Source organism: Gossypium hirsutum, chromosome A03 (assembly GCF_007990345.1).
Source record: "Gossypium hirsutum isolate 1008001.06 chromosome A03, Gossypium_hirsutum_v2.1, whole genome shotgun sequence".
NCBI classification, from domain to species: domain Eukaryota; kingdom Viridiplantae; phylum Streptophyta; class Magnoliopsida; order Malvales; family Malvaceae; genus Gossypium; species Gossypium hirsutum.
The window spans coordinates 11,159,762-11,185,234 of record NC_053426.1 but is presented as its reverse complement, the minus strand read 5'-3'; the positions used below and the strand labels follow the sequence as shown (position 1 = coordinate 11,185,234).

Genomic DNA, 25,473 nt, shown 5'->3' with positions numbered 1-25,473 from the left:
CGTCCATATCCCAACATTTTTCCATCATTGTCAAGGCCAAACACTTGTGTATAGACCTCATTTTCTAATGCAATATTATCTTGAGGTGCAAAAGAACTCTTAGGTGTTGGCATAGAGTCTTTAACCATCTTGCATGCTTCATCCTACAATTCTCTTTAATTAGAAAAATCTATTTAAAAAAATAAAATTGATGATGTCAAAATAAATATAAATAAATAATACCCATTTGTTTCTTACATAAACTTGTTCTGTTGCCTCACTGCTCAATTTGTCACTTCCATCTTTTTGCAAATGTTAAAATCTAAACTGCTCCAAACGCGAGGGTTCGCGGCCTTCCTTCTCAGCCTATTATACAACAAAACAATAGTTGTTAACAATATTCACCAATGAGCGCAGGATAATTAATATAAGTTACATATTGATTAATACGTAATACTTACAAATTGTGTATTGAGGGTTGCATATCCTGTACTACCAGAAGTGTGTGCATAACCCACCTTTGTTCGAGATTCCTGATTATGCCTATTGTTTAAATTAATGAGAAAAAAATATGAGAGTAATAGGAAAGCTAAGTTTATTATGCCTTATTCAACAAATCACACATTTATGCACCCTGTACTTTGATCATACCGTAAGTGGAAGCAGGAAAAATAAGACATTTAGTCTAATAAAAGTGCATACCGCAGTTTGCAGTATTCCTCATCGTCCACTAGCCACTTCCATTGATCATCATGCACACCATGAGGATTATTTTCGTATATTTCTTCAATCGATCGACCTCCTTGGACCATCTCTTTGTAGTATCTAGTTTTCAAAGTCGATTTAAACTCCTTCCGGAGTTTTCCAACATGTGAGAGGATGTCAGAGTCCTCCACCTTACCTTGGAGATCAAATTTTTCCTACACATATAACAAAATAATGTAACAAGTACTCATTACATACAATTTCAAATAATGCAAAATTATTGCAATACATTAAATTAGAAAATGATTATGTACTATATACATGAACAATTCTCGATATGTTTTCCAACACATATTTAGAAATTTGTTTCCAATGTTTTGTATTCAAAGGACAGATAGAACCAGTCCTTGCAATTGTACCGAGAAATTCAGCCAATTTGGACGTTTCCTTCCCAATAAGCTAGCCATATTGGTTGGCATCTACTACTATACGAGTTCCAAGTTGATGATTCCATATATCTTTCATGTTTGTAGGCCCTCCTTTCTCTTAGTACCCTCAGTAGCCTCTGTCAAAAGTAACAATTATATTTTAGATATGAAAATTGAAAAAAAAAATATGTATCAATATGAAAAAATAAATATGATGCAGGAAAATGTGAAGAGAAAAGAAAAGAATTTAAAATGTTGGATGGAGCTAGATTTTCTTTTATATAACATAAAATATATCTTTCCTTTTTCTAAAATTTTTGGAATTAAAATTAAAATTACAAATTTGAGGACTAAATTTATTGAAATTTTTAGGATTCGAACTATAATGATAGATTTTGTAAACATTTAGGGTTAAATCTGTTGAACATTTTATATTTAAAATCAAATTAATAGAATGTATAAACGTTAGATGACTAAATTTGTAATTAGAACAATAAAAAAAGCCCACATCAACTTTCTGTCACTAATGAAAGAGTGATCAAAATATTTAATTTCGAAAAATTTAGTAACTAAACCAGAAAAATTAATAGTTTAGTGATTAAAATAGAACGAAAGAAACAATTTGGTGACCATTTTTTTTTAATTTACCCATTAAAATATATAATAGTAAGGGCACTTGAAAAAGAACAAAAATGATAAGGTGATGAAGCATATTTGGATTTTTTTTTTAAAGCGAGGATTACAAATAAAATTATAAGTTGGCAGTTCCTGTAAGGCTTCAGAATTGGTAGTTTAGTTACAAAGTTTGTTACAAGCTTGTTACTCGAGCAGTTGTATCAAACTTTCAATACACACTGTTTTCATTAAACATCAAAACTTATCGTTTCATTAAACTCTCAGGCTAAAAATGCAGCGGTCAACTAAATATTTGAGATAAAATCTCTTTTATTTCTTTCAAGTTAAACATTTGTGAAACAATCAAACACCAGACAATCAAAACTAGCCCTATTCCAAATCCTGCCCACTAAAGAATAGCTAAATCTGTTGAAGAACAAAGAGAAATGTAAAAACCCATCATGTTTAACAAAGCAAATAAATGGTTCGAAAGTTGTGAAAAAGTATAGTGCAATAGAAGACAAAGAGGAATCCATGAAGGAAAGAAAACAAAACAAAAAATCCGTACAATAATGGAGTGCAAAAGAAACACAGTGACAAAATTGTAGCAAATAGAAATATCAGTGGGGCAAAAAACCAAACACAAAGTTAAATTCAACTTAATCAGAGAAAGAATAAGTACTAGTAGAAGGTAATAAACTAGTTTAAAACCAGAGAAATAATAAGTAAGAAGGCAATAGAGGTACCAACCGGAGTTGCAAGTACTTCTTCTGCTGATTGAGTTGGAGTTTCATCTCCCGTGCTTTGATTATCGGTAGTAGCACTTCACAAGGTGTTCGAACCTATCAAAGAACCCCTCGAAGAGAATCGTATATCTTTTAATGTTTGCCTTTTGCCAATCATTTTCCTAGAAAACAAAGTGGTAATGGTTAACGATGAAGCACCCAACAGAGCACCGGAAAAGTCATGGGTTTTGAGGAGGAGGAAAAATCGGGAAAAATATGAATTTTCAACTTACTATTGCTGGGAAACTTGAAACCTACTGTAAATTTGGATCAAGGTTTGCTTCTTTATTTACTTACATTTTATTGTAGCTTTTAGGGTTTGGCCGACAATTTCAAAGTCAAAAGATGGAGAATGTCCATTCCATTGGCTTTTATATATTTTGAAAATAATCACAGCATTTTATTAAAAGCAGGGCCGAATCAAACCCAATAAACCAAAAAACAAGCAAAATAAACAAAAAAGACCAAATAAGCCCCCCTAAAAAAACAGCCCCAGCAAATATCCAGCAAAAAGACAAAAGGGAAGCAAATATTTGAATATTTGCATAAATTTATATTCTATTCTATTTTCAAAATAATAACCTAAAATTTGATTTTTATAAATAAATTAAAATTAACAAATAACACATCAAACCTAAACAAATAATATATTACGAGCTTTTGTAAAACATGTGAATCCAAATATACCTGGATAATTAACTGCACATCATTGATATCTAATCCTCTTACCGCCACATTTGTAGCCACTAATGTCATGAACTTGTCTAACCGAAACCCATTTAAGGTGACCTCACGTTGCGCTTGCTGTATGTCCCCATGCAAAGCTCGAGATCCAGGCAACAAACCAGCCAGCTCCGAAGCAGAATCTTTTGTCTCAATGAATATAATAGTACGTCCACTACTGAATTATAGCCAAATCATCAACCGGAATCTAAATTTTCAATTGAAATTACTTTAAAACTATAAACTGACCTGCTATAACAATGAATAATATCTGGGATCAACTGTGATCTTGCAGACTTAGAACAGGGTAAGACAATATGCTTAACACTGGTACTAGCCTTCATCTTCTCTTTACCAACAAGATCAACAGTCTTCTTGTTTTAAGAAATCTTGCTGCAATCTGGCAATGAAAAAGAATAAAATTCATGATAAAAAATGAAAAGGAAGAAATCCAAGTTAACATTTTTATTTCAGATAATAAAATACTACAACACATGAACAATTAAGAAACATACACCCTTCACCCAGTCTGGCAAGGTCATAAATATATTCAAGTGCATATATATATGAGTGATTTTAGCAAAAGTAAAAGAATTAAACTCTTAAAAATAGCTTGCATATTTACGGTCATTCTCTATATATTTACGGTCATTCTTAACTTCATTTTCATTTTCATTAAAATAAATCCAGTACTGATAATGAAGCTTATGTGTTGAATAAGACTATATTTGTGGCTTCTAATAGTATATAATTTCATAATTTTTATAACCCAAAATGTCTTCAAATATAAAAATGAACATACATGATGTTAATATAATATGAATGTAATCTTCATCTAAGTGTTCTGTTTCTTTTGGGCAATTCATTCTACTATACTGCATAAAAATGTCAATTACACTAAATCTTTGCACTTCAAAACATCGTTCTCGTTCAAATTAAAACTAAAATTATTAAGTTACAATATGATGATCACACTGCAGATATTCATCATCTTCTACAAGGGTTTCAACACTTACATTGAACAAATCTCTTGGCTTTATTCCGATAACATGGAACCATCTTTCACTCTTGCCATCCTCGACATAAAATACTTGTTTCGCTTGAGAAGCCAATATGTATAGATTGTCCTAATCGTAATTCTCTGTATGGATAAGCTTAGAAAATTTCACCATAATAAAACCATTTCATCCTTCTTCATACTCCTAAGAGATTTAATATTCACCTAATCACATCTAAGCATGATAACGCAAAACCTTTCATAATAGTTTAGCTTGATAATTTCAATGAAATTGCCATAATAGTTTCTCCCGTCAGCAAAAACCATCACGTCACTATTTTGTGTCTTACGATGTTGCTCAAGTTTTTTAGTATGGACCCTAAAACCATTAATTATAAGCCTATCATATGTGGAAATCATCTTATGCGGTCCTCGAGCAAGAGCAATTACATCAGCATCAACTTGTTCAACTTCCATATTTGGAATCTAACCATATAGTGGGAAATTAATTAACTATTATTCTATGATCAAATTTCTACAATGTTCCCTCATTACATAAATAATACGATAAATTATTTTAATAGTGACAATTTACCTATTTCACAAGCCATCTTGGAAACTTTTCAACCAACCATTTGTCCTCTGTGCGTTTACTAATTTGAATGCCACCATAAACAGCTCACTCAGACTCCAAAAATTCCCTATAATATATTCAGTATTTTGTGAAAAATGTTGTCAAAATGTATACAAATTAAGAAATATTACTTTATTTGTCTATTGGTTAAGAAAAAGAACCGAATGACAAGATTTTCCTCAGGAAACTCATTGACAGTATGGTGATAACTTATCGCTATGCAATAGAACATAGCGGTTTGCTTGTGCAAGAGATCGCATGTCTAATATCTTCGTGTTCATGGTGCCAATTGGACGTCCTCTAGAATAGAAAAATTATCGTTTTTGAATATTCCCATCATTCCTCGGAGGACAGGAAAATATAGTCTCCACATCAGAAAAATAACGGGAGCAAAATGTAAGACATTCTGAAACTATATACCCTTCAGCAATGGAACCTTCGAGATAAACCCTATTTCGCACCGAAGCTTTCAATCCCATAAGATACCTACATCACATACATTTATTTTTACATACTTATTATATTCTATATTAAAATAATAAAAATAAAATATTGTGAAATATTATTGATATATTTCATATACCTTTCGATCGGGTACATCCACCTGTATTGAACAAGTCCACCAAGCTTAGCCTCCATCGGCAGATGAATAATCAAATGAATCATGATTATGAAGAAACTTGGAGGAAATATTTTCTCCATTTCACAAAATGTTAATACGACTTGCATTTGAAGTTGACCAACTTCTTGTGGATCAAGACTTTTTACACATAATCTCTTGAAGAAATCTGATAGATTTGTAATAACACTTAGCATCTTCTTTTCTACAACTCCTCTTAAGCATATAGGAAGCAAATCTTACATGAGAATATGATTGTCATGACTTTTAAGGTTGTTCAACTTGTGCTCTTTCAAATTCACGCATCTAGATATGTTTGATGCATAACCATAGAATACCTTCAAGTTCTTCACAATAGAAAGAAAAATTTCTCTTTCCTTTGATGCAAAAATGTAACACGCTTGTGGTAGGTACTCTTTCCCATTTCTCATTTTTGGATGAAGATAACTTCGGATGCCAATATCTTGTAGGTTATTGCATGCCTTGATATTATCTTTACGACCGCGTAAGAGATTAAGAAGGGTGCCAACGACATTGTCACATACGTTCTTCTCGATATGCATGACATCCAAGTTATGTTGAAGTAGATTGTAACACCAACAAGGCAAGTCAAAAAATATGCTCCTCTTCTTCCATAAAGTCTCGTCTTGATTTATGAGATTTGCTTCATCTTTCTCTACCACCAATTCTTCAAAGTTAAACAAATCACACCCCTCGTCTACATCAAGTTCTACCAACCTTTCATCTAGTTCTTCTTTATCCCTCTTTCAAGCTTTTCCATAAATAAAATTGAGACCTTCAAATTCCCTTAAGATATCTTCCCCGGATCGTGGTATAAGAGCTACCCCATACCCTATAGTGCCATCAAATTCACGACTCTATTTTCAAAATGTGTGTTCAGCTAATAACCATCGACAATGACCCATATAACAGAACTTCTGACCATACCGTAGCCATCGAGATTCAGTTTTTTTAGCACATACTGGGCAAGCAATCCGAATTTTTGTACTCTATCTTAAAAGACTAGCGTAAGTTGGGAAATCATTGATTGTCCAAAGAAGACAAGCTCGTAAAGTGAAAGATTCGAAAGCTGATGAATCAAAAGCATCAACTCCTGTCCACAATTGTTTCAAATCTTTAATTAAAGGCTGCATGTAGACATCAATGTCATTGCCAGGTCCTTTTTCACCAGGGATAACCATTGAGAGTACCATTGATGATTGTTTCATGCATGCCCAAGGTTCCAAATTATAAGGAATAAGAAGTACAGGCCATGTATTGTGACTTTTACTCATTGTTCAGAATAGATTGAATCCATCGCTAGTCAAACCTAGCCTAACATTGCAAGGATCAGATGCAAAATGAAGAAACATCTTATCAAATGCATCCCAGGCAGAACCATCGGCTGGATGTCTCAATATACCATCTTTGGTTTGTCCTTCTTTATGCCATCTCATGGATTGTGATGTCTTGGAGGATTGAAATAATCTTTTAAGTCTAGGAATCAAAGGAAAGTATTGTAATACCTTGGCAAGCTTAGGACGGTGACCAATGGTGGATTAATAGGTCCCAAGAATGAAATTCAATGTTATGCCCACAAATGAACATACTTAGGCAAGTGACAAAGTCATTAATTTTAAAATTGATATTTCGACACATCTCTCGGAAAAGGAATGCTAATATCGCTACTCTTAGCTCATCCGAAGCATGTGTTTTGAATCACCTAACAATTTTAGGTACATAAGGTGTACCAACTTGGCAATTTTGATTAGCATCAACATATCTCCAATAATGTATATAATATACATGTTTGTGTTGTATACATATGATTCTCATCAGCTACACATGGAGGAAGGTTTTGGAAAGTTTACTCCAACAATTTTATTTTCAAACAACCGCTACTCACTTGATCATTTAGTGGTATCGTGCTAAACATCTGGAGGCAAAATCATACCAGGATTAAGTTTTGAATTGGTGGTTACTGGTTCACCATCATTTGGAAGCCCTAGCTAAAACGCAACGGCTTATAAGGTAATTGTGCACTCTCCACATGATAACTGAAAAGTGTACATTTCTAGTGTCCATCACTCTAGCAATGCACACAACAACATCGAGTTCAAATCAAAACTAGTAATTTTAGCAATATGATCAAATCCAACAACTCATTTATAGCAATTGGTGCATGATAGGGCTCATAAGAATTCAATCGTAGAACACAACCTTTATTTTGTTAATTTTTTATAAAAGTATTTCATCAAACAATTTTTATTATATAAGGTTATTTACGTATTATTCATAAGAACAAAAATTTTATTACCATATTTAAACATTCCATATATATTGCACGACATTATATCTTAGAAACAAAGATGATCATGATAATACCATTTTTTAAATCTGTAAATTTGTAACAAATAATTTATTAAAATATTTGAAAATACAGAAATTAAATTTCTAACTTAACATATATTCAAGTAATATACATCTACTATTATGAGTTTGAAAAAAATAATATTGGAATATTAAGCATATTAACTATTTACTTTAATTTAATAATGTACCTAACTAAATATTGGAATATGTACTTTAAAGTTAATTATTTATTAAATATATAAAAATAATCTCATAACTCACACTACAAATTAAGATATAGGCATGCAAAAATGTAATAATATATTTTTAAATAATCCACGGAAAATGTATTAATAAATCTAAAATAATTACTATCTACATATCCTCTATAAATTAGATATTAAAATAAATAACCCAACATTCATCTTAAAAATTATTTTCCTAATAAATGAACATTAATATTAAAATAAAACATTTCAACAATAACACAATCATCATTATAAAAAAAATATAAACAATCAAACCCGTATTATATTTTATTACGTTTATTAAAACAATACAAATATTCTTAAAATATAAACTAAAAAAATAAAGAATACTTTCTATGTTCACTTACTTGCTAATTAATTGAATGAAAAAATAATAATAAAATAAATTTAAATAATAAAATGACCAGCTGAGGTTAAGGGTTGGGAACTGTTGTTAGGGGAATGGAGACATTAAAAAAAAATTACCTATTTCTAATCAAGAACTTTTTAGATAAAAGTCTTATTAGAGATGTAGGGATATTTAAAGGTGGATTAAATAGGAGGTGACGGTGAGATTAAATATTATAGCGTTGTTGTAGCCTGAAATAAAAAGTAAGCTAAATGCGTTGCACCACCCATCTAAATCTACCCTAAATGTATTTTTGATTGAAGTTAGAGATTATTTATTTTTACCATTTCACACGTGTAAAAATTATTAATTGAAATGATTAAAAGGTTAATTATTTTTACCATTTCACTCTTTTTGAAATTACTTCGTTACTTCTTTGCACTTAACGGTTTTAAAATATATATATATATTGAATTTTGTTATATGGAGTAATTGTAGAACTATCACTTGACACAACAGTTTTACTGAATACTGACACATAACATGTTGATTTTATAAAATTTTATTTTAAAATATTATATAAGAGAAAAATTACGATATTTTTTGAAATAATTAATAACACGTACTAATTTTCTAAATTTTTTTTATTTAGATATTTTTACAAAGACACTAAACTAAAATATCAATACTGATGAAGAGAAAACAAAGTTATTTTCTTACAAATTCCATCATCTCCTTTCCCCTTCACTCGTGAACCATCTTCTCCAACCAACATAATTCTTGAAATAAAAGCCAAGCAAATTTGTTTTCAGTGGATTGAAGGGACTTTGTTTGTCGTTGCTTTTCAAAATGCTTTTGGGGTCAAATGTAAAAGCAATTTGCTTTACTTTTCGAAGAATATTTTTTTTTTACCTTAGATGAAAATTTTAGCCCGTATTTATAATACAACATATTTTATGTAATATATATTTAGTATACAATTATTCCTTTATTGAAATTTATTTCAATATTATATATTTAAATTTGTAATAGTTATATTTTAATATTTAAAATATAAATTATATATTCAAATTAAACACTACAACTAATATTAGTTTGTTAAAAATATTTAATATATCAAAATATTAATAATAAATTACAATAATTTTTTTCATATTCTTACTAAAATATCATAAAATTAACGAATTTGAATATTATTTAAATATATATTACTTCACAATATGCGTCAAGATTTGATCCAGAGTAATAATCAGAGTTCTTGTCCAACATCTAGATGGCATAAATTTAAACATTTTCATCTCTTCCCCTCTCCAACATTTAAAGAAAATTATTACATCATGCATTGAAATTTTGAAAAAAAGCATAAACAATAATCATAATGCAGAATGCGTAGTGCAAAATAAGAGAGTAGTTGAGAATAATACCACAAATCTATTAACATGGGGAAATGGCAAGACATTAGGCATCCTGTCTTTGTCAGATCCATTTCTTTAATCCGACATGGGGAAATGAAAAGATGGTCCTTCTTTATTTATTTCCTCTTGAGTTTAAAATCTGAGAAATGTTAAAATTCTTTTCTTCTGAGTGTGAAAGAAAACTAGAATTTTCAATAGTTACTCAAGATTCTTGAGAAATTATTTCTTATAATTAATTGCATTTGATCTGGATAATACAATTTCATTCGTAATTAACACTAACCTGACCTTTTAGAGCGAGAGTGGGGCTTCATGGAAGAAAATGAAAAGGGAGGATTTCGATTTTTAAGATTTACTTGTTTCCTGAAAATATTCTCGAGTCAAAATAATTACACTTTGTAGTGTCATGTTGAAGAAAAGGGTCGCCGTAGGTGACACGCGCGCCAACGTAAAGCGTGATATGCGCAACAAATGTTAGTTCCGGTTCGGTTTGATTTTGATTTTTAATTTGTTTGAATCGTTTATCCTAATTTGCTTAGGTTTGATTTGGTTGTTGATTTTTCACATTTATTTCTAGTTTTGAAATTTTAGATTTATTTTGATAGAATAAAATTTGTTTTAATTTTTTAATATTATATTGTAAATTTTCAAAAATATTTTTAAAAAATAAATCTTTAAGAAATTTTAAATTTTTTCCGCTATTTTAAATATAAAATATTTATTCTATATAAATAAAAAATAACATTAATTATATATTAAATACAAAGTAGAATTCAATTTGGTTTTGGGTAACAACAGTTTTTAAATTTGGATTCCATAAATTATCCAAACACTTTGGTTCGAGTTGATTTTTTGTATTTTTATTTCTCAGACGTAACTAAAGGGAATATTTTACTATGTTTTTTTTAATAATCTCACTATAGGTTCTTATCATTTTTTACGTGATACTTAGAACTACCCATAACCCCTCATTAACCCATAAATAGGAGGATAATACGCTTTGGCACACTTAAACTCACGTCATCTTATATTGGCAACAATGTCCACGCCTATCAAGCTAAGACTATTGTAGAGGCCCAATTTTGTCCGACCTAACAAAACCAAACAAACCAAAAGATAAAAAAAAAAAAACAAATAAACAAAAATAAAAACAAGTTCATTTATTAAAAGTCCAGTCCATTTACAAACCCAAATACTACCCAAATACAAAACCTAAATACCCAATTACCTAAGCCCAAGCCCAAATTCCCCAAACCTAAAATAGAAAACCCTAATTCCTTTAAGCCTCCAGCTATCGCCGCTCCTATGCCTTTGCCATTTTAGCAGGTGTACTGTATGAGGTTTGCCCTTATTTCACCGAAATGGCAAGGCGTTGCTTCTCAACAAACGACAAAAAAACCTAAAGGTTTCATCATTTTTTTTCTAAGTTTTTTTTAGGGGGCATTGACCCCATATTCGGGTTCTACACAAAAAAAGGGTGTTAAAAGAAGACTTTTTTGGTGATCTCCGGCCATTGGAAGGGGCGGTCTCCGTTGCCAATAATCGGTGGCCACGGCGGAGACCCACCATTCTCAAGGCCGGACGAAGAAGAGGGTTTCAAAGAAAAAACAGAGAGAATTTTTTTTTAAAATTGAAACCAAATGATTTTTTTAGGATTTTTTAATTTATATAGGCCCTCGTTTTGGGCTTGGCTTCAAACGTCCAAAACAACCTCGTTTTGGCACAACCCGAAGATTCGATTCAAATAGCCCCAAGATCTAAGTGTTTTTTTGAAAGTTTGGAAAAATTGCTTCCTAGACCCTTCCGCTTTTTTCCTTTTTTTTAATTTCATCCTATACTCCTTATTTATTTATTTTATTTTCTTACATTTTGGTCCCTTGACCTACTGTTGACCTAGTGAGGGTGACACGTGTATCGGGGTTGGGAAAATAGCAACCTAGGTCCCTATACTTTTCTATTTTGTTTTGATTTAATCCTTTATTTTTTTTGTTTTCTTGCAATTTGAACTTTAAAAATTTTTAGGGTATCAATTCAGTCATTTATTTTTGGATTCAATCCCTTTGCTTTTTGTTATTTAAATTCTAGCATGTTTAATTTATTTTTTTCCCTTTAAATTATTTTATTTACATTTTTACCTTCAAAATTCCCGATTATTTCCTTTTAGTCTTTTGTTTTAAAATGTTGATACCATTAATACTATAAAGTGCTTATTGTTGCTAATTAATATTATTCTTTGCTAAAATTTGCTCAAAAGTTAATAATATATGAACATAACTACGTCATTAACATGCCTTTTCACCATTATTATTAGTGAATAGTATTATTAATTGGATAAAATTTTCTTATGATTATTATTTTTTTATCATAATGTGGTTATCTTATCTACTATTTATGTTTTTATTTTATCATAATTTTGCATTTGTCATCATATTGTAAACGTTGCTACATATATCCATTTGATATAATATGTTTGAATAGACTCACACATCACTTTAGTGTAATGTTGGTTTTCGCACAACACTTAAATAATTAAAACTGAGGCAGTGTTCTTTATTTGTGGATTTAGGAAGTTGTGTACCTAACTTAGGGGGTATGATTTATTCTTTGAAATGAAATAATCGAACGTCCTTATCTAATGTAAAAAAATAGGGTTTAAATTTAAGCAATGAGTATTCTTCTTTTCGATGATTTAAAATATCGTGCCCCCAACTTACGAGACAAGACTTCTCGATCGACCCGAAATAAGAAAGCTTCCTCCATAAAGTTCAATATAGATATAACACTTTCAATGCCATCAAATCACATCATGTAAAAAGGGATAGCGTTTTAAATTCTCTTCGAATTATTAATTTTCAATGCTAAGACATCAAGTAATCAACTAGGTACCAATTTTTGGCGTTATGAGGGTGCTAATCCTTCCTTGTAATTAATTGACTCTCAAACCGATTTTCTAGATTTTGTTAGCCGAAAATTATCGTTTTAGTAAATCTGACCTTTTATTGAAATGATTAAGTTTCAAGGTGATCCAATCACACCTAATAAAAATGATTGGTGGAGACTTCGTTTTTATTTTAAAATAAAAGTCGAGCTATAAAAAAAAAGGGTTTTGACACCTTGGTGACTCCATCGAGTAATAATAAAAGAGTCAAGCTGCGAGTTGATTGCTTTTCGATTCTTTTTTTGGAAATTGAGAATTCAGTTTAATTTAATTTGTATTCCTTTCTTGCATTTCATCATTCATTCATGTTCTTGCTTCGGTTGTAAAAAATGCTTACGAATATTCTTGTTAATAATCTTGGGTCATTTTGATCTAGACATATGATCCTATTTTTTGTTAAGTTGAGGTTTAAGAATTAGTCTTTGTATGTTTTCACATATATTACATAATAATTGTTCTATTACGCCCTTCTTAAATGGGAGTGAGAAACTATTTCTTCCAAGAGGTCTTCACTTTCGTGTAGGATAGTGGATTGCTTTCGGGATATATTTGTACCTATGTTTTTGTGAGGTCTTCACCTCCGTAACAGACATAGGGAAATGTATTCCCCTGAACTGAACTTGATCCATATGAAAGCTTCATTGGTGAGGATTGAGGAATCTACAGGTTTGGATACCTTTACCTTAGAACCAAACTGCATCTAAGAGCCTGCCCTAAGGAGAACCATGTCAAACCTTTAGCCGTTACCTGAATAGATTACAAAGAAAAAATGTTTTAATTGTTTCTTTTCTTTGTATTCAAGCTTTATACAAAATATACTGACTTGTTTCATTTTGTTTTGACTGTAATTGTATTACATTTTCATTTTAGAAGAAATATGTTGATTCGTGTTTAGTTGCTAAATAGAGAGTTTGTCATGGAAAAAGGGGTTTCTTGATAAAGTGGTAGCATTCGTTTTATGTAAAGAAACTTATTTTCTAGTAAAGTTGTTCTAATGGAATTGAACTAGAATCAGTGCCTTTTTGCATGCATATTTTTCATTCATTACATGCATTAAATTTCATGAAAACCAAAGCGTGCCAAGTCTAAAACTCTAGTATAGAGTTTGATAGACAACAAAGAGTTGGAATTCTTTGAAGATATCGAAGGTTTGGAGGGGAAAGATGTTTGTGCCTCTGAAGAGGGAACTGAATAAGAGAACCTATCAAGAATTTGTTCCTATATCCCCAGAAGTGTTCTGAACAGCTAGACTGTGGAGGAGATCCCTGTAGTTTTTAGGACCATTTCAGAGTAATATTTAGAACATACTTATGGCTCTGAGCCTGAGAACAATATATGGATCTTTTTGTGAAAAATGCAAATGTCCACAATTTTTTATTTCAATGAAAATAATGTATCTTTGTGTCCCACTTGACAACTATTCTTCTATTTTTTTTCATTTCATTCATTCTCATACCACACAGATAATTATTCTTAAATTTATTTATTCTTTGAGTTTTATTTTATTCCTTTTGATCAGGATGTGTCCAAAAGAACCTTAAGATTTTGAAGATGATCGAGATTGTAACTTGTCTCTTGATTTGTTAATGATAGTAAAGTAATACGAGAAACTGATTCTACCTCACAAAGAGTCAGTGGGAATTGTGAACTTAGGGGATAAACAAGAAAAAAAGAGAGGTGAAAACTGGAACTTACATCACTGAAGAGACAATGCGAGACCTCGTTGAATTGCTCCAAGAATTCAAAATGTCTTTGCATGGTCATATCAAGACATGATTGGTCTAAGTACTGATATCGTGGTACATAGGCTTCCAATAAAAGAAGAATGCAAGTCGGTTCAACAAAAACTTAGTAGGATGAGGTCAGACGTACTGTTGAAAATAAAAGAAGAGGTCAAGAAACAATTTGACACAGGTTTCCTACGAATGGTCAAATATTCTGAGTGGGAGCCAATATAGTCCCTGTCCCTAAAAAAGATGGAAAAGTATGAATATGTGTAGATTACAGGGATTTAAACAAAGCTAGCGCAAAGGATTATTTCCCATTGTCTCACATCGATACCCTAGTGGGCAACACGGCAGGTCATTCACTGTTCTCCTTCATGAATGGTTTATCTGGATACAATCAAATAAAGATACATTTTGAAGATATGGAGAAGACCACTTTCGTAACAATATGAGGAACATTTTGTTATAAAATGATGTCATTCCGACTGAAAAATGTGAGAGCAATGTATTAAAGAGGCACGATAACTTTGTTTCATGATATGATACACAAATAAATTAAGGTTTATGTAGATGATATGATCACTAAATCCCGAACAGAGAGCGAGCACGTGAAAATCTTGAGAAAATTATTTTTTAGGTTGAGAAAACTCTAGCTAAATTTGAATCTAGGAAAATGAACTTTCGGGGCCACGTCGGGTAAATTGCAGGGATTTGTAGTTAGCAAAACAGGGATTGAGATTGACCTAGATAAAGTCAATGCTATACATGAGTTACCGCTGTCACGTACACAAAAAGAAGTTCGGGGTTTCTTAGGGAGATTAAATTACATTACCCGGTTCATTTCGTAACTAACTGAGAAATGTAACCTCATATTCCGTCTCCTTAAGAAACATGATCCAAATGTATGGGATGATGAATGCCAGAAGACTTCCAACAAGGTCAAACGCTACTTGTCCAGTACCCTAATACTGATGCCACCTAGCCCAGATAAACCACTGATATTGTACTTGGCAGTATTTAGAAATTCTACGGGATACGTACTTGGCCAACATGATGAGTCAAGAAGGAAAGAAAGAGTGATATATTACCTCAGCAAGAAGTTCATTGAATGTGAGAGAATATATTTTCCAATTAAGAAGTTGTGTTGTGCTTTAATTTGAACAACCCGGAGGCTAAGACAATACATGTTGTACTATACGACTTGGCTCATCTCGAAAATAGACCCTTTAAAGTACATGATGGAATCAACCGCGTTGAATGAAAGAATGGTTCGATGATAAATTTTTCTCTCTGAATTTGATATACTCTATGTAAACCAGAAGGCAGTAAAAGAAAGTGCAATAGCAAATTTCCTAGCTAGTAGAGCTCCAAAGAATTACAAGCCTTTAAATTTCAAATTTCAAAAATAAAGATCTAATGTATGTTGCGACCATTGAAAAAGGTGCTCTAGGAGAATATCCCTGGAAGTTGAATTCTGATGTCACCTCAAACGCTATGGGTAACGAAATTGGGGTAGTCTTGGTATCCAAAGACGGATATCATTATCCTCTCACCAATAAACTTGATTTTGATTACACAAATAACATGGCGGAATACGAAGCGTGCATCATGGGATTGAAAAAGTAGAGTAACTAAGGAATTGAAAAAGTGGATTACTTGACAAAGAGAAGCACCAGAGAAGTTAAGATTTAACGGGACCAGACAGAATTGGTCCACTTTTAAGGTCTTTACTCAATTCCCGTTACATGACAATGAGCAAAGAAGGGCAACTGTAGAGGCCCAATTTCGTCCAGCCCAACAAAAACAAACAAACCAAAAGACCAAAAATAAAAAAAAATAAAGAAAAATAAAAACAAGTCCATTTATTAAAAGTCCAGCCCATTTACAAACCCAAATACAAAACCTAAATACCCAATTACCTAAGCCCAAACCAAATCCTCTAAACCTAAAATAGAGAACCCTAAGCCTCTAGTCGCTGTCGTCGCTTCTCTACCTTTTCCATGTCAGTAAACGTGCTGCCTGAAGTCTGCCCTTCTTTCACCGAAATGGCAAGGCGTGGCTCCCCAGCGCCTTTGACCTTGCCACGAATACCTGCAAAAAAGAAAAAAAAACAAAAGCAGAGATCAGAGGATAGAGGACAAAATAGAGAAGCAGTGAAAGGAAAAAAAAAGAATGAAAAAAATATTTTGTAATTGATTTGGCTATAAAAGCCAAACAAAAACTCTTTGTAATTTTTACAGAAGAAATCAATTACAAAAAAGAAGAAGAAGAAAACAACAAAGTTTTTTAAAGAAAAACAAAAGCAGTATATTTATTTTGCCTTTTTACTTTTCCAATAAAATAAAATAAAATAAAAAGTTTAAATTTTTACCTGCGACGTTTCATCTCACCGCCGGCGTAGGTGACCTCCCCCGATTCGAAAGGTCTTCGAATCCCTTAGGGTTCGTCGAGGACCTCATCGGACGAGAAAGAAATCGAAAGGTTTAATCGTTTTTTAGAGAAAATTGTTTTTTAGGGGGTTTTGACCCCAGATTTGGGTTCTATATAAAAAAAGGTGTTAAAAGGGGACTTTTTTTATCTCCGGCCACCAGAGGCAGTTGTCTCCATCGCCAATTACTAGTGCCACGGTGAAAACCCACCACTATCTTCAGGGCCGGATGAAGAAGAAGGTTTCAGAGAAAAAAAGAGAATTAATTTTTTTTAAAATTGAAACCAAATATTTTTTTATGATTTTTTGATGTATATAGGCCCTTAAAACGACATTGCCTTGAGCTTGGCTTCATACGTCCAAAACAACGTCGTTTTGGCACGACTCGAAGATCTGACCCAAATAACCTCAAGATTCGCGTGTTTTTTTAAGGGTTGGGGAAATTGCTTCCTAGACCCTTCCACTTTTTCCCTTATTTTTTTAATTTCATCCTATAATCATTTTTTATTTATTTTATTTTTACTTTTTTATTTATTTTCTTACATGTTAGTCCCCTGACCTACTATTGACCCACCGAGGGTGACACGTGCATTAGGGCTGGAGAAAGTACCAACCTAGGCCCATCTACTTTTCTATTTTGTTTTTATTTAATCTTTTATTTATTTTTTTGCTTTCTTGCAATTCAAACTTCAAAATTTTTTAAGGTTTCAATTTTGTCCTTTATTTTTGGATTTAGTCCCTCTGCTTTCTATTATTTAAATTCCAGCATGTTTAATTTTTTTTTATTTTTTGCCCTTTAAATTATGAAATTTATATTTTTACCCTCAAATTTCCCGATTATTTCCTTTTAGTCTATTATTTTGAAATGTTGATAATTAATACTATTAATTGCTTATTGTTGCTAATTAATATTATTTCTTGCTAAAATTTGCTCAAAAGTTAATAATATATGAACATAATCACGTCATTAACATGCCTTTTTGTATTATGTCATCACCATTATTCTTAGTCAATAGTATTATTAATTCGATAAAATTTTCTTATGCTTATTTTTTTATTATCATAATTTGGTTATCTTATCCTCCTATTTATGTTATTATTTTATCATAATTTTGCATTTTTCATCATATTGTAAATGTTGCTACATACATCCATTTGATATATTATGTTCAAATAGACTCACACATCACTTTAGTGTAATATTGGTTTTCGCAAAACACGTAAATAATTAAAATCGAGGCGATGTTCTTTATTTATGGATTCAGGAAGTTGTTCCCCTAACTTACGGGGTATGATTTATTCTTTGAACCAAAATTGTAACATTCCAAAATAGGGCCTAAACGGAACAGTGGTTGCGAAACCACAAATCTGAGGTAGAAAAAAATTTATTTTATTATTATTTTGAGGTTCATGGTATGATTACATGATTGTGCGAAAATTTCGTGATAAAATTCTATGCATAAAGTGCTTAAGTTGAGGTTAGGGACTAAATCGAATAATTTGCAAAACTTGCATTCTAGAAGTTTTTAGTATGAAATTATTTTGGAATATTAATTAGGAGATCTTAAATGGTAATTTGACCAATTTTAAGTTCATGGACAAAATTAGGACATGGAAGGAATTTTGAAAGTTTAGTAAGGAGGGGTATTTTGGTCATTTGGTTATTAACATTAATAAAAAGGTAAAAAGATGATAAAATTGTATCATCTTCTTCAAGTTACCAGCCGAACCTTACCTCTCTCCATAGCTGGGGTTTCTTCAACTTTCAAGGTTTATAGTAAGTGATTCCAAGCCCCGTTTTTAATGATCTTTACGTTTTTTAAGTCCCGGTAGCTCGATAAAGCTTATGCTAGCAATAATTTAAGTTAGGAATCAAATTTGGAAAAATACCCATAGGTGAAATTTGTGTATTTTGATGTTTTATGATGGAATATGAGGCTTTAAATTATGTTAGACAACTTGTGCTACTTGGTTTTAAGTGAAAACGAGTAAAAAAGCTTAATCGGTAAAAATACCTAATAGTCATAAGTACATGTTAGTGTGTGAATTTGATGTTGTCATAGAAGGGAAAAATGATCAGTATGTCATAAAACATAAGAAAATAGGATGAAGTTTAATTTACGAGCCTTGGGGCAAAAGTGCAAATATGTGAAAGTTTAGGGGCAAAAATGTGATTTTTCCAAAGTTTGAGTAAAGGGTTGTTTTGATAAATGTTGATATTAAATAAGCTAAATTTGCTATTATAGATCAAGAAGAGCGAAATTCGGGAGTAGATCGGGGAAAAGAAAAAGTAAAGGACTAAATTGTAAACTTTAGTCACATTTTGTATCGAGGTAAGTTTACAGTAAATAAATGCAATATTCTTTTATTTTACATTATTATTGTCAATTTCCAGCATTTATATATTTATGTTATGAAAATATTTAAAGTCGAATTTAAGGTGAAGTGATAGAGGAAAAGTGTTAGAAAGCCCCGGTTGAACCCTAGGAATGTTAGGATATTAGGGTTGACAGGACAGAACAGAAATGAGCCATGTAAGTCCATATTAGAAATATGGCTTTGGAGACAGGATTGAGCCATGTAAGTCCATATTATATATGGCATTGGAGACAGGAATAATTCATGTAAGTCCATGTCAAAGACATGGCATTGGCAGGGTATTGATAGACAGGAATGACCCTAGTATCCTTAGTATTCCGAGTGGTTCAACGGGTCAGAATACGAGTTAAATTACAGTGAATTAACAGCAAAGGAAAAGTAGATTATATTTATGAAAAAGGAAAGGTCAGGTAAGAAAGAAGGTAAGGGAATAAAGAAGAAGATAGAAATTGAGAAGTAAAGAAATTTATGATGTTAGATGATATTATGCATAATTATCCATTATGTTGAATGTTGTGATTTATTTGCTTGTAAGCTTACTAAACCTAGTGCTTAATCTCTTTATTTTCTTCTTCTTATAGTACTTATCTAGCCACTCGGGGATCGAAGGAAACGTCGGAGGCCGATCACACTATCAAAGAAATAACTCGGTATAATTAGACGTTTTGTTTTGTGTATGGCATGTATAGAAACTTAGCTACTTTTGGTATAATATGAACAATGAATGATGTGTAAATACTTGCTAGTGATTAGCTAATAAAAATGGCCGATGATATGCATGTTTATTAATATGTATGATTGAATGGTGATTATCACATGAAAATTATGAAAAATGTGAAAGTAACCTAAAAACAGATTCAAGTAACAGAAATGACGTAACTTTGAAAAATCACTAAAAATTGTAGAAACATAGTTTGAATATGAATAATATATTAAATTAAATCTTATTATGTCTATTTTCTTATGGAATAAGAAAAATAGGTAAAGGTATTATATTATATGATATATCTGAGTTTTAGTGAAACAGGGTCAGAGCGATTTCTGGATCCCCTGTTTCAACTTTGGAAATTCACCATAAATTGTAAAAAACTGATTAGAAGGTTTACTTTATATGGTTATAATCCTTGTTGAGTCTAGTTTTAAGACAAACAAACAGCTTAGTGATATGAATTTTGTACAGGAAGAAACATGGTTCGTAGCAAGAAGAGGTTAGTGCAGTCGAGTTTTGAAATAAGGAAAATTTTAACTAATAAACTGTACTAATTGGCCAAGTCAAAAATCTATGAAAAAAATTAGTGGATAGATATATGAGTCTAGTTTCAGGAAAAATTTACGGATCTTAATTTTGAGTTTTGGAACTCAAGATATGAATTTTTAGGCGACTACGACGCAGAATGGCAGCACATTCCGAAAAGCTTAAATAAACAATTTAAAACTATTTAAGTGATAGATTAAGTTTAGTAATGCCTCGTGCTCGATTCAGGAAATAGTCTCGGCTAAGGAGTGTTACATTTATTGGTATCAGAGCAGGTTTAGTCGGTTCTCGGAACAGTTAGTGTTAGAAAAAGTCTAGCTATACATGCTATACTTGTATTTTGATAGTGTGACGACTCGTGACAATTTTTTTTAATAAACATTTTGTTTTATAGTAATGGTTCCCGGGCGAGCTGGTGATGATTATGTAGAAAGTAATGCGCCTGCTTCCACAGAAGGGGCAGCGCCATCTGAGAATAGGCCAGTAATAGTTGATCAGGGAGGAGTGACTCAAGAAGCTCTCTTCCGAGCTTTGAATGATTTGTTTGCCGAGTTCGTTCGTACGAATCCGGCAGTTAGACCTCCACCCCCTCATGATTCTCAGGCTACCCATGCAGCTCAAGCTTCCCCAGTCACAGGTACAGTGGTAAGAGAAAAGCCACCAGTTGATAGAATCAGGAAACAAGGGGCAGAAGAGTTTCGAGCAACAAAAGATGATGATGCAGAAAGAGCAGAATTTTGGTTAGAAAATACTATCAGAGTCTTTGACGAATTATCTTGTACACCCGAGGAGTGTATGAAATGTGTAGTATCACTTCTTAGAGACTCAGCCTACTACTGGTGGAAGACACTTGTATCAGTTGTACCGAAAGAGAGGGTCACTTGGGATTTCTTTCAGGAAGAATTTCGTAAAAAGTACATCAGTCAGAGGTTTATTGACCAGAAAAGAAAGGAATTCCTGGAATTGAAATAAGGCAATATGACGGTGACCGATTATGAGCGTGAATTTGTCAGGCTCAGTAAATATGCTCAAGAATGTGTGTCCACAGAGGCTATCATGTGTAAAAGGTTTGAGGATGGGTTAAATGATGATATCCGACTGTCAGTGGGTGTCCTAGAAATAAAAGAGTTCGTTATATTAGTTGAGAGAGCCTGTAAGGCAGAGGAGCTATTAAAAAGAAAAGGCAAAGTTGAGACAGAGACACGAGATACAAAGAAGAGACAGATGAGCAGATCATTTCAGGCTACATCAAAGAGGCCCAAAGAGTTTTCTACCAGATCTAGCTTTTCGGCAGGGCAAACTAGTCAGAATAGAGGTAGCAGATTTAAGGATCCGAAGGCTCAGACCTCCTCGACTACGAGTGTAGGTAATGTCAGACAGGGTAGATCAGGGTGTCCACGGTGTGGTAGACTTCATTATGGTCCTTGTCGAGCAGGCGAAAATGTTTGCTATAAATGTGGTGCTCCAGATCATTTTGTACGAGAATGTCCAGAAGTGGCTAGTCGAGAGGTAACACAAAGTGCTAGATCCGGATATGCTCTTACTAGAGGCAGATCACCGAGGCAACTAGGAGTAGGAGCAAGTAACAGAGGTACCTCTAGAGATTCGGCTGTGAGACCAGATGTTAGAGCCCCTGCAAGGACTTATGCTATTCGTTCACGCGAAGAGGCATCCTCCCCCGATGTGATTACGGGTACATTTTCTCTACATGATATTAATGTCATTGCTCTGATTGATCCGGGTTCGACTCATTCTTATGTTTGTATGAAATTGATGCTTAGTATAAGTATGCCTATAGAATCTACAAAATTTGTGATTAAAGTATCGAATCCATTAGGCAAGCATGTATTAGTAGATAAAGTATGTAGAAATTGTCCTTTAATGATTAGAGGCTACTGTTTTCCGGCCGATCTCATGCTATTGCCATTTGATGAGTTTGATGTGATTCTTGGTATGGATTGGTTGACTACTCATGATGTGATAGTGAATTGTGGAAAGAAATTCATTGAGTTGAAGTGTGAAAATGGTGAAATTCTTCGGGTTAATTCAGAAGAGTCAGATAGTTCATTTCCCATAATTTCTGTTATGTCTGCTCAGAAATACTTGAGAAAAGGGTATGAAGCTTATCTTGCTTTTGTGTTGAACACTAAAGATCCAGAATTGAAAATTGAATCAGTGCATGTGGTATGTAAGTTTCCCGATGTGTTTCCGGAAGAACTACCAGGTTTGCCTCCTGTTAGAGAAGTTGGGTTTGGTATTGAGTTGATTCCAGGTACCACGCCCATTTCTATTGCTCCTTATAGAATGGCTCTATTGGAATTGAAAGAATTGAAAGCTCAGTTGCAGGAATTAACAGATAAAGGCTTTGTAAGACCCAGTAGTTCACCATGGGGTGCACCAGTGCTATTTGTGAAAAAAAAAGACGGATCGATGAGATTGTGCATAGATTATCGGCAACTTAACAAGGTAACAGTAAAGAACAAGTATCCATTGCCTAGAATTGATGATTTGTTTGATCAATTGAAGGGAGCTACTGTGTTTTCCAAGATAGATTTGAGATCCGGATACTATCAGTTGCGAGTTAAAGAGTCAGATGTCCTGAAGACTGCTTTCCGGACTAGGTATGGTCATTATGAGTTCCTTGTGATGCCATTTGGCTTGACTAATGCTCCTGCCATTTTCATGGACTTAATGAACCGAATTTTTAGACCATACTTAGATAAGTTTGTAGTTGTGTTCATTGATGATATTTTGATTTATTCTCATGATGATACTGAGCATGCAGAGCATTTGAGAACAGTTTTACAAATTCTGAGAGATAATCAGTTGTATGCCAAGTTCAGCAAAAGTGAGTTCTGGTTACGAGAAGTTGGATTTCTTGGACATATTATCTCAGGTGAAGGTATTAAGGTTGATACGAGTAAGATTTCAGCCATTGTTGATTGGAAGCCTCCTAGAAATGTATCAGAAGTTAGAAGTTTTCTTGGTCTTGCCGGATATTATAGACGATTTGTGGAGGGATTTTCCATGATAGCTACCCCGTTGACGAGACTGCTACGGAAGGATGTTAAGTTTGAATGGACTGAGAAGTGCCAACAAAGTTTTGACAAGTTAAAGGCATTGTTGACGGAAGCTCCTATCTTAGTACAGCCGGAACCGGGTAAAGAATTTATGATTTACAGTGATGCATCCTTGAATGGGCTTGGTTGTGTACTCATGCAGGAAGGAAAGGTAATTGCTTATGCCTCTAGACAATTGAAGCCACATGAGAAAAATTATCTGACACATGATTTAGAGCTAGCTGCTATTGTATTTGCATTGAAGATTTGGAGACATTATTTGTATGGTGAAAGGTGTCGGATATTTACCGATCATAAAAGCTTGAAATACTTGATGACTCAAAAAGACTTGAATTTGAGGCAAAGAAGATGGTTGGAATTGCTTAAAGATTATGAGTTAGTGATTGATTATCACCCCGGTAAGGCAAATGTAGTTGCTGACGCTTTAAGCAGGAAACTTTTATTTACATTGCGAGCTTTGAATACCAATTTAGCCATGTCAGATGATGGTTCTATTTTAGCTGAATTTAGAGCTGAACCGGTATTTCTTGAAGAGATTTGTGAAGCTCAGAAAGATGATAATTAGTTACAAGCTAAAAGAGTTCAATGTGAGTCAGGCATAGAATCAGATTCCTGGATTGGTTCTGATGGTTGTTTGATGTTTAGAGACAGAATTTGTGTACCAAAGAATGGTGAGCTTATTCGAAAGATTTTACCGGAAGCACATAGCAGTTCTTTATCTATTCATCCAGGCAGTACAAAAATGTATAATGATTTGAAGAAATTGTATTGGTGGGTAGGAATGAAAAGAGATATTTCAGAGTTTGTTTCTAGATGCTTGATTTGTCAACAGGTAAAGGCCGAACATCAGGTACCCTCAGGATTATTGCAACCTGTGCTAGTTCCGGAATGGAAATAGGACAGAGTTACTATGGATTTTGTGACAGGATTGCCGTTAACACTGAAAAAGAAAGATGCAGTATGGGTTGTGATTGATAAGCTAACTAAGTCGGCTCATTTTATCCCAATCCGTATGGATTATTCACTTGACAAGTTGGCCGAGTTATACATTTCAGGGATAGTTAGACTACATGGAGTGCCATTATCGATCATTTCAGACAGAGATCCAAGATTTACTTCACGGTTCTGGAAGAAGTTACAAGAGGCATTAGGTACGAAGTTGAGTTTTAGTACAGCTTTTCACCCTCAGACCGATGGTCAGTCAGAAAGAGTTATTCAGGTACTCGAAGATATTCTTAGATGTTGTGTATTAGAATTTCAAGGTAGTTGGGAAAAATACTTACCATTGGTAGCGTTTGCCTACAATAATAGTTATCAGTCAAGTTTGAAGATGGCACCTTATGAAGCTTTGTATGGACATAAATACCGCACACCTTTATATTGGACAGAGCTTAAAGAAAGCCAGATTCACGGGGTTGATCTAGTTAAAGAAACAGAAGAAAAAGTGAAAGTTATCAGAAATTGTTTAAAAGCAGCTTCAGACAGGCAGAAGTCGTATGCAGATTTAAAAAGAAAAGAGATCGAATATTAAGTTGGTGACAAAATTTTTTTGAAAGTATCCCCGTGGAAGAAAGTTCTCAGATTTGGCAAGAAAGGCAAACTAAGTCCACGTTTTATTGGACCGTTTGTAGTGATTGAGAGAGTCGGACCATTAGCATATCGGTTAGCTTTGCCGATTGAGTTAGAGAAGATTCATAATGTATTTCATGTGTCTATGCTACGTCGTTATCGTTCAGATCCGTCACATGTGATTTCTCAGACAGAGGTTGAGATTCAGCCAGACATGACTTATGGTGAAGAACCGGTAAAGATTCTAG

General features: G+C 33.0%; 1 protein-coding gene across 1 annotated transcript; it reads right to left on the bottom strand.

The window, feature by feature from the left end:
- Nucleotides 1-294: 294 nt before the first annotated feature.
- On the bottom strand, nt 295-4,709 carry LOC107944213 (ATP-dependent RNA helicase-like protein DB10). Its single transcript, XM_016878038.1, has 6 exons — nt 4,583-4,709; nt 3,485-3,584; nt 3,200-3,413; nt 682-899; nt 441-522; nt 295-345 (listed from the first exon to the last, which is right to left on the bottom strand). Exons 1-6 carry the CDS (start codon nt 4,707-4,709, stop codon nt 295-297), a joined length of 792 nt encoding a protein of 263 aa, XP_016733527.1.
- Nucleotides 4,710-25,473: the final 20,764 nt, after the last annotated feature.

Coding starts and splice junctions, on each gene's coding strand:
- LOC107944213 (XM_016878038.1), bottom strand. CDS start 4,709: ATGGAAGTTGAACAAGTTGATGCTGATGTAATTGCTCTTGCTCGAGGA. Junction 3,414..3,484: donor ATTATTCATTGTTATAGCAG/GTCAGTTTATAG, acceptor GCTATAATTCAG/TAGTGGACGTACTATTATAT. Junction 523..681: donor GAGGAATACTGCAAACTGCG/GTATGCACTTTT, acceptor TTTAAACAATAG/GCATAATCAGGAATCTCGAA.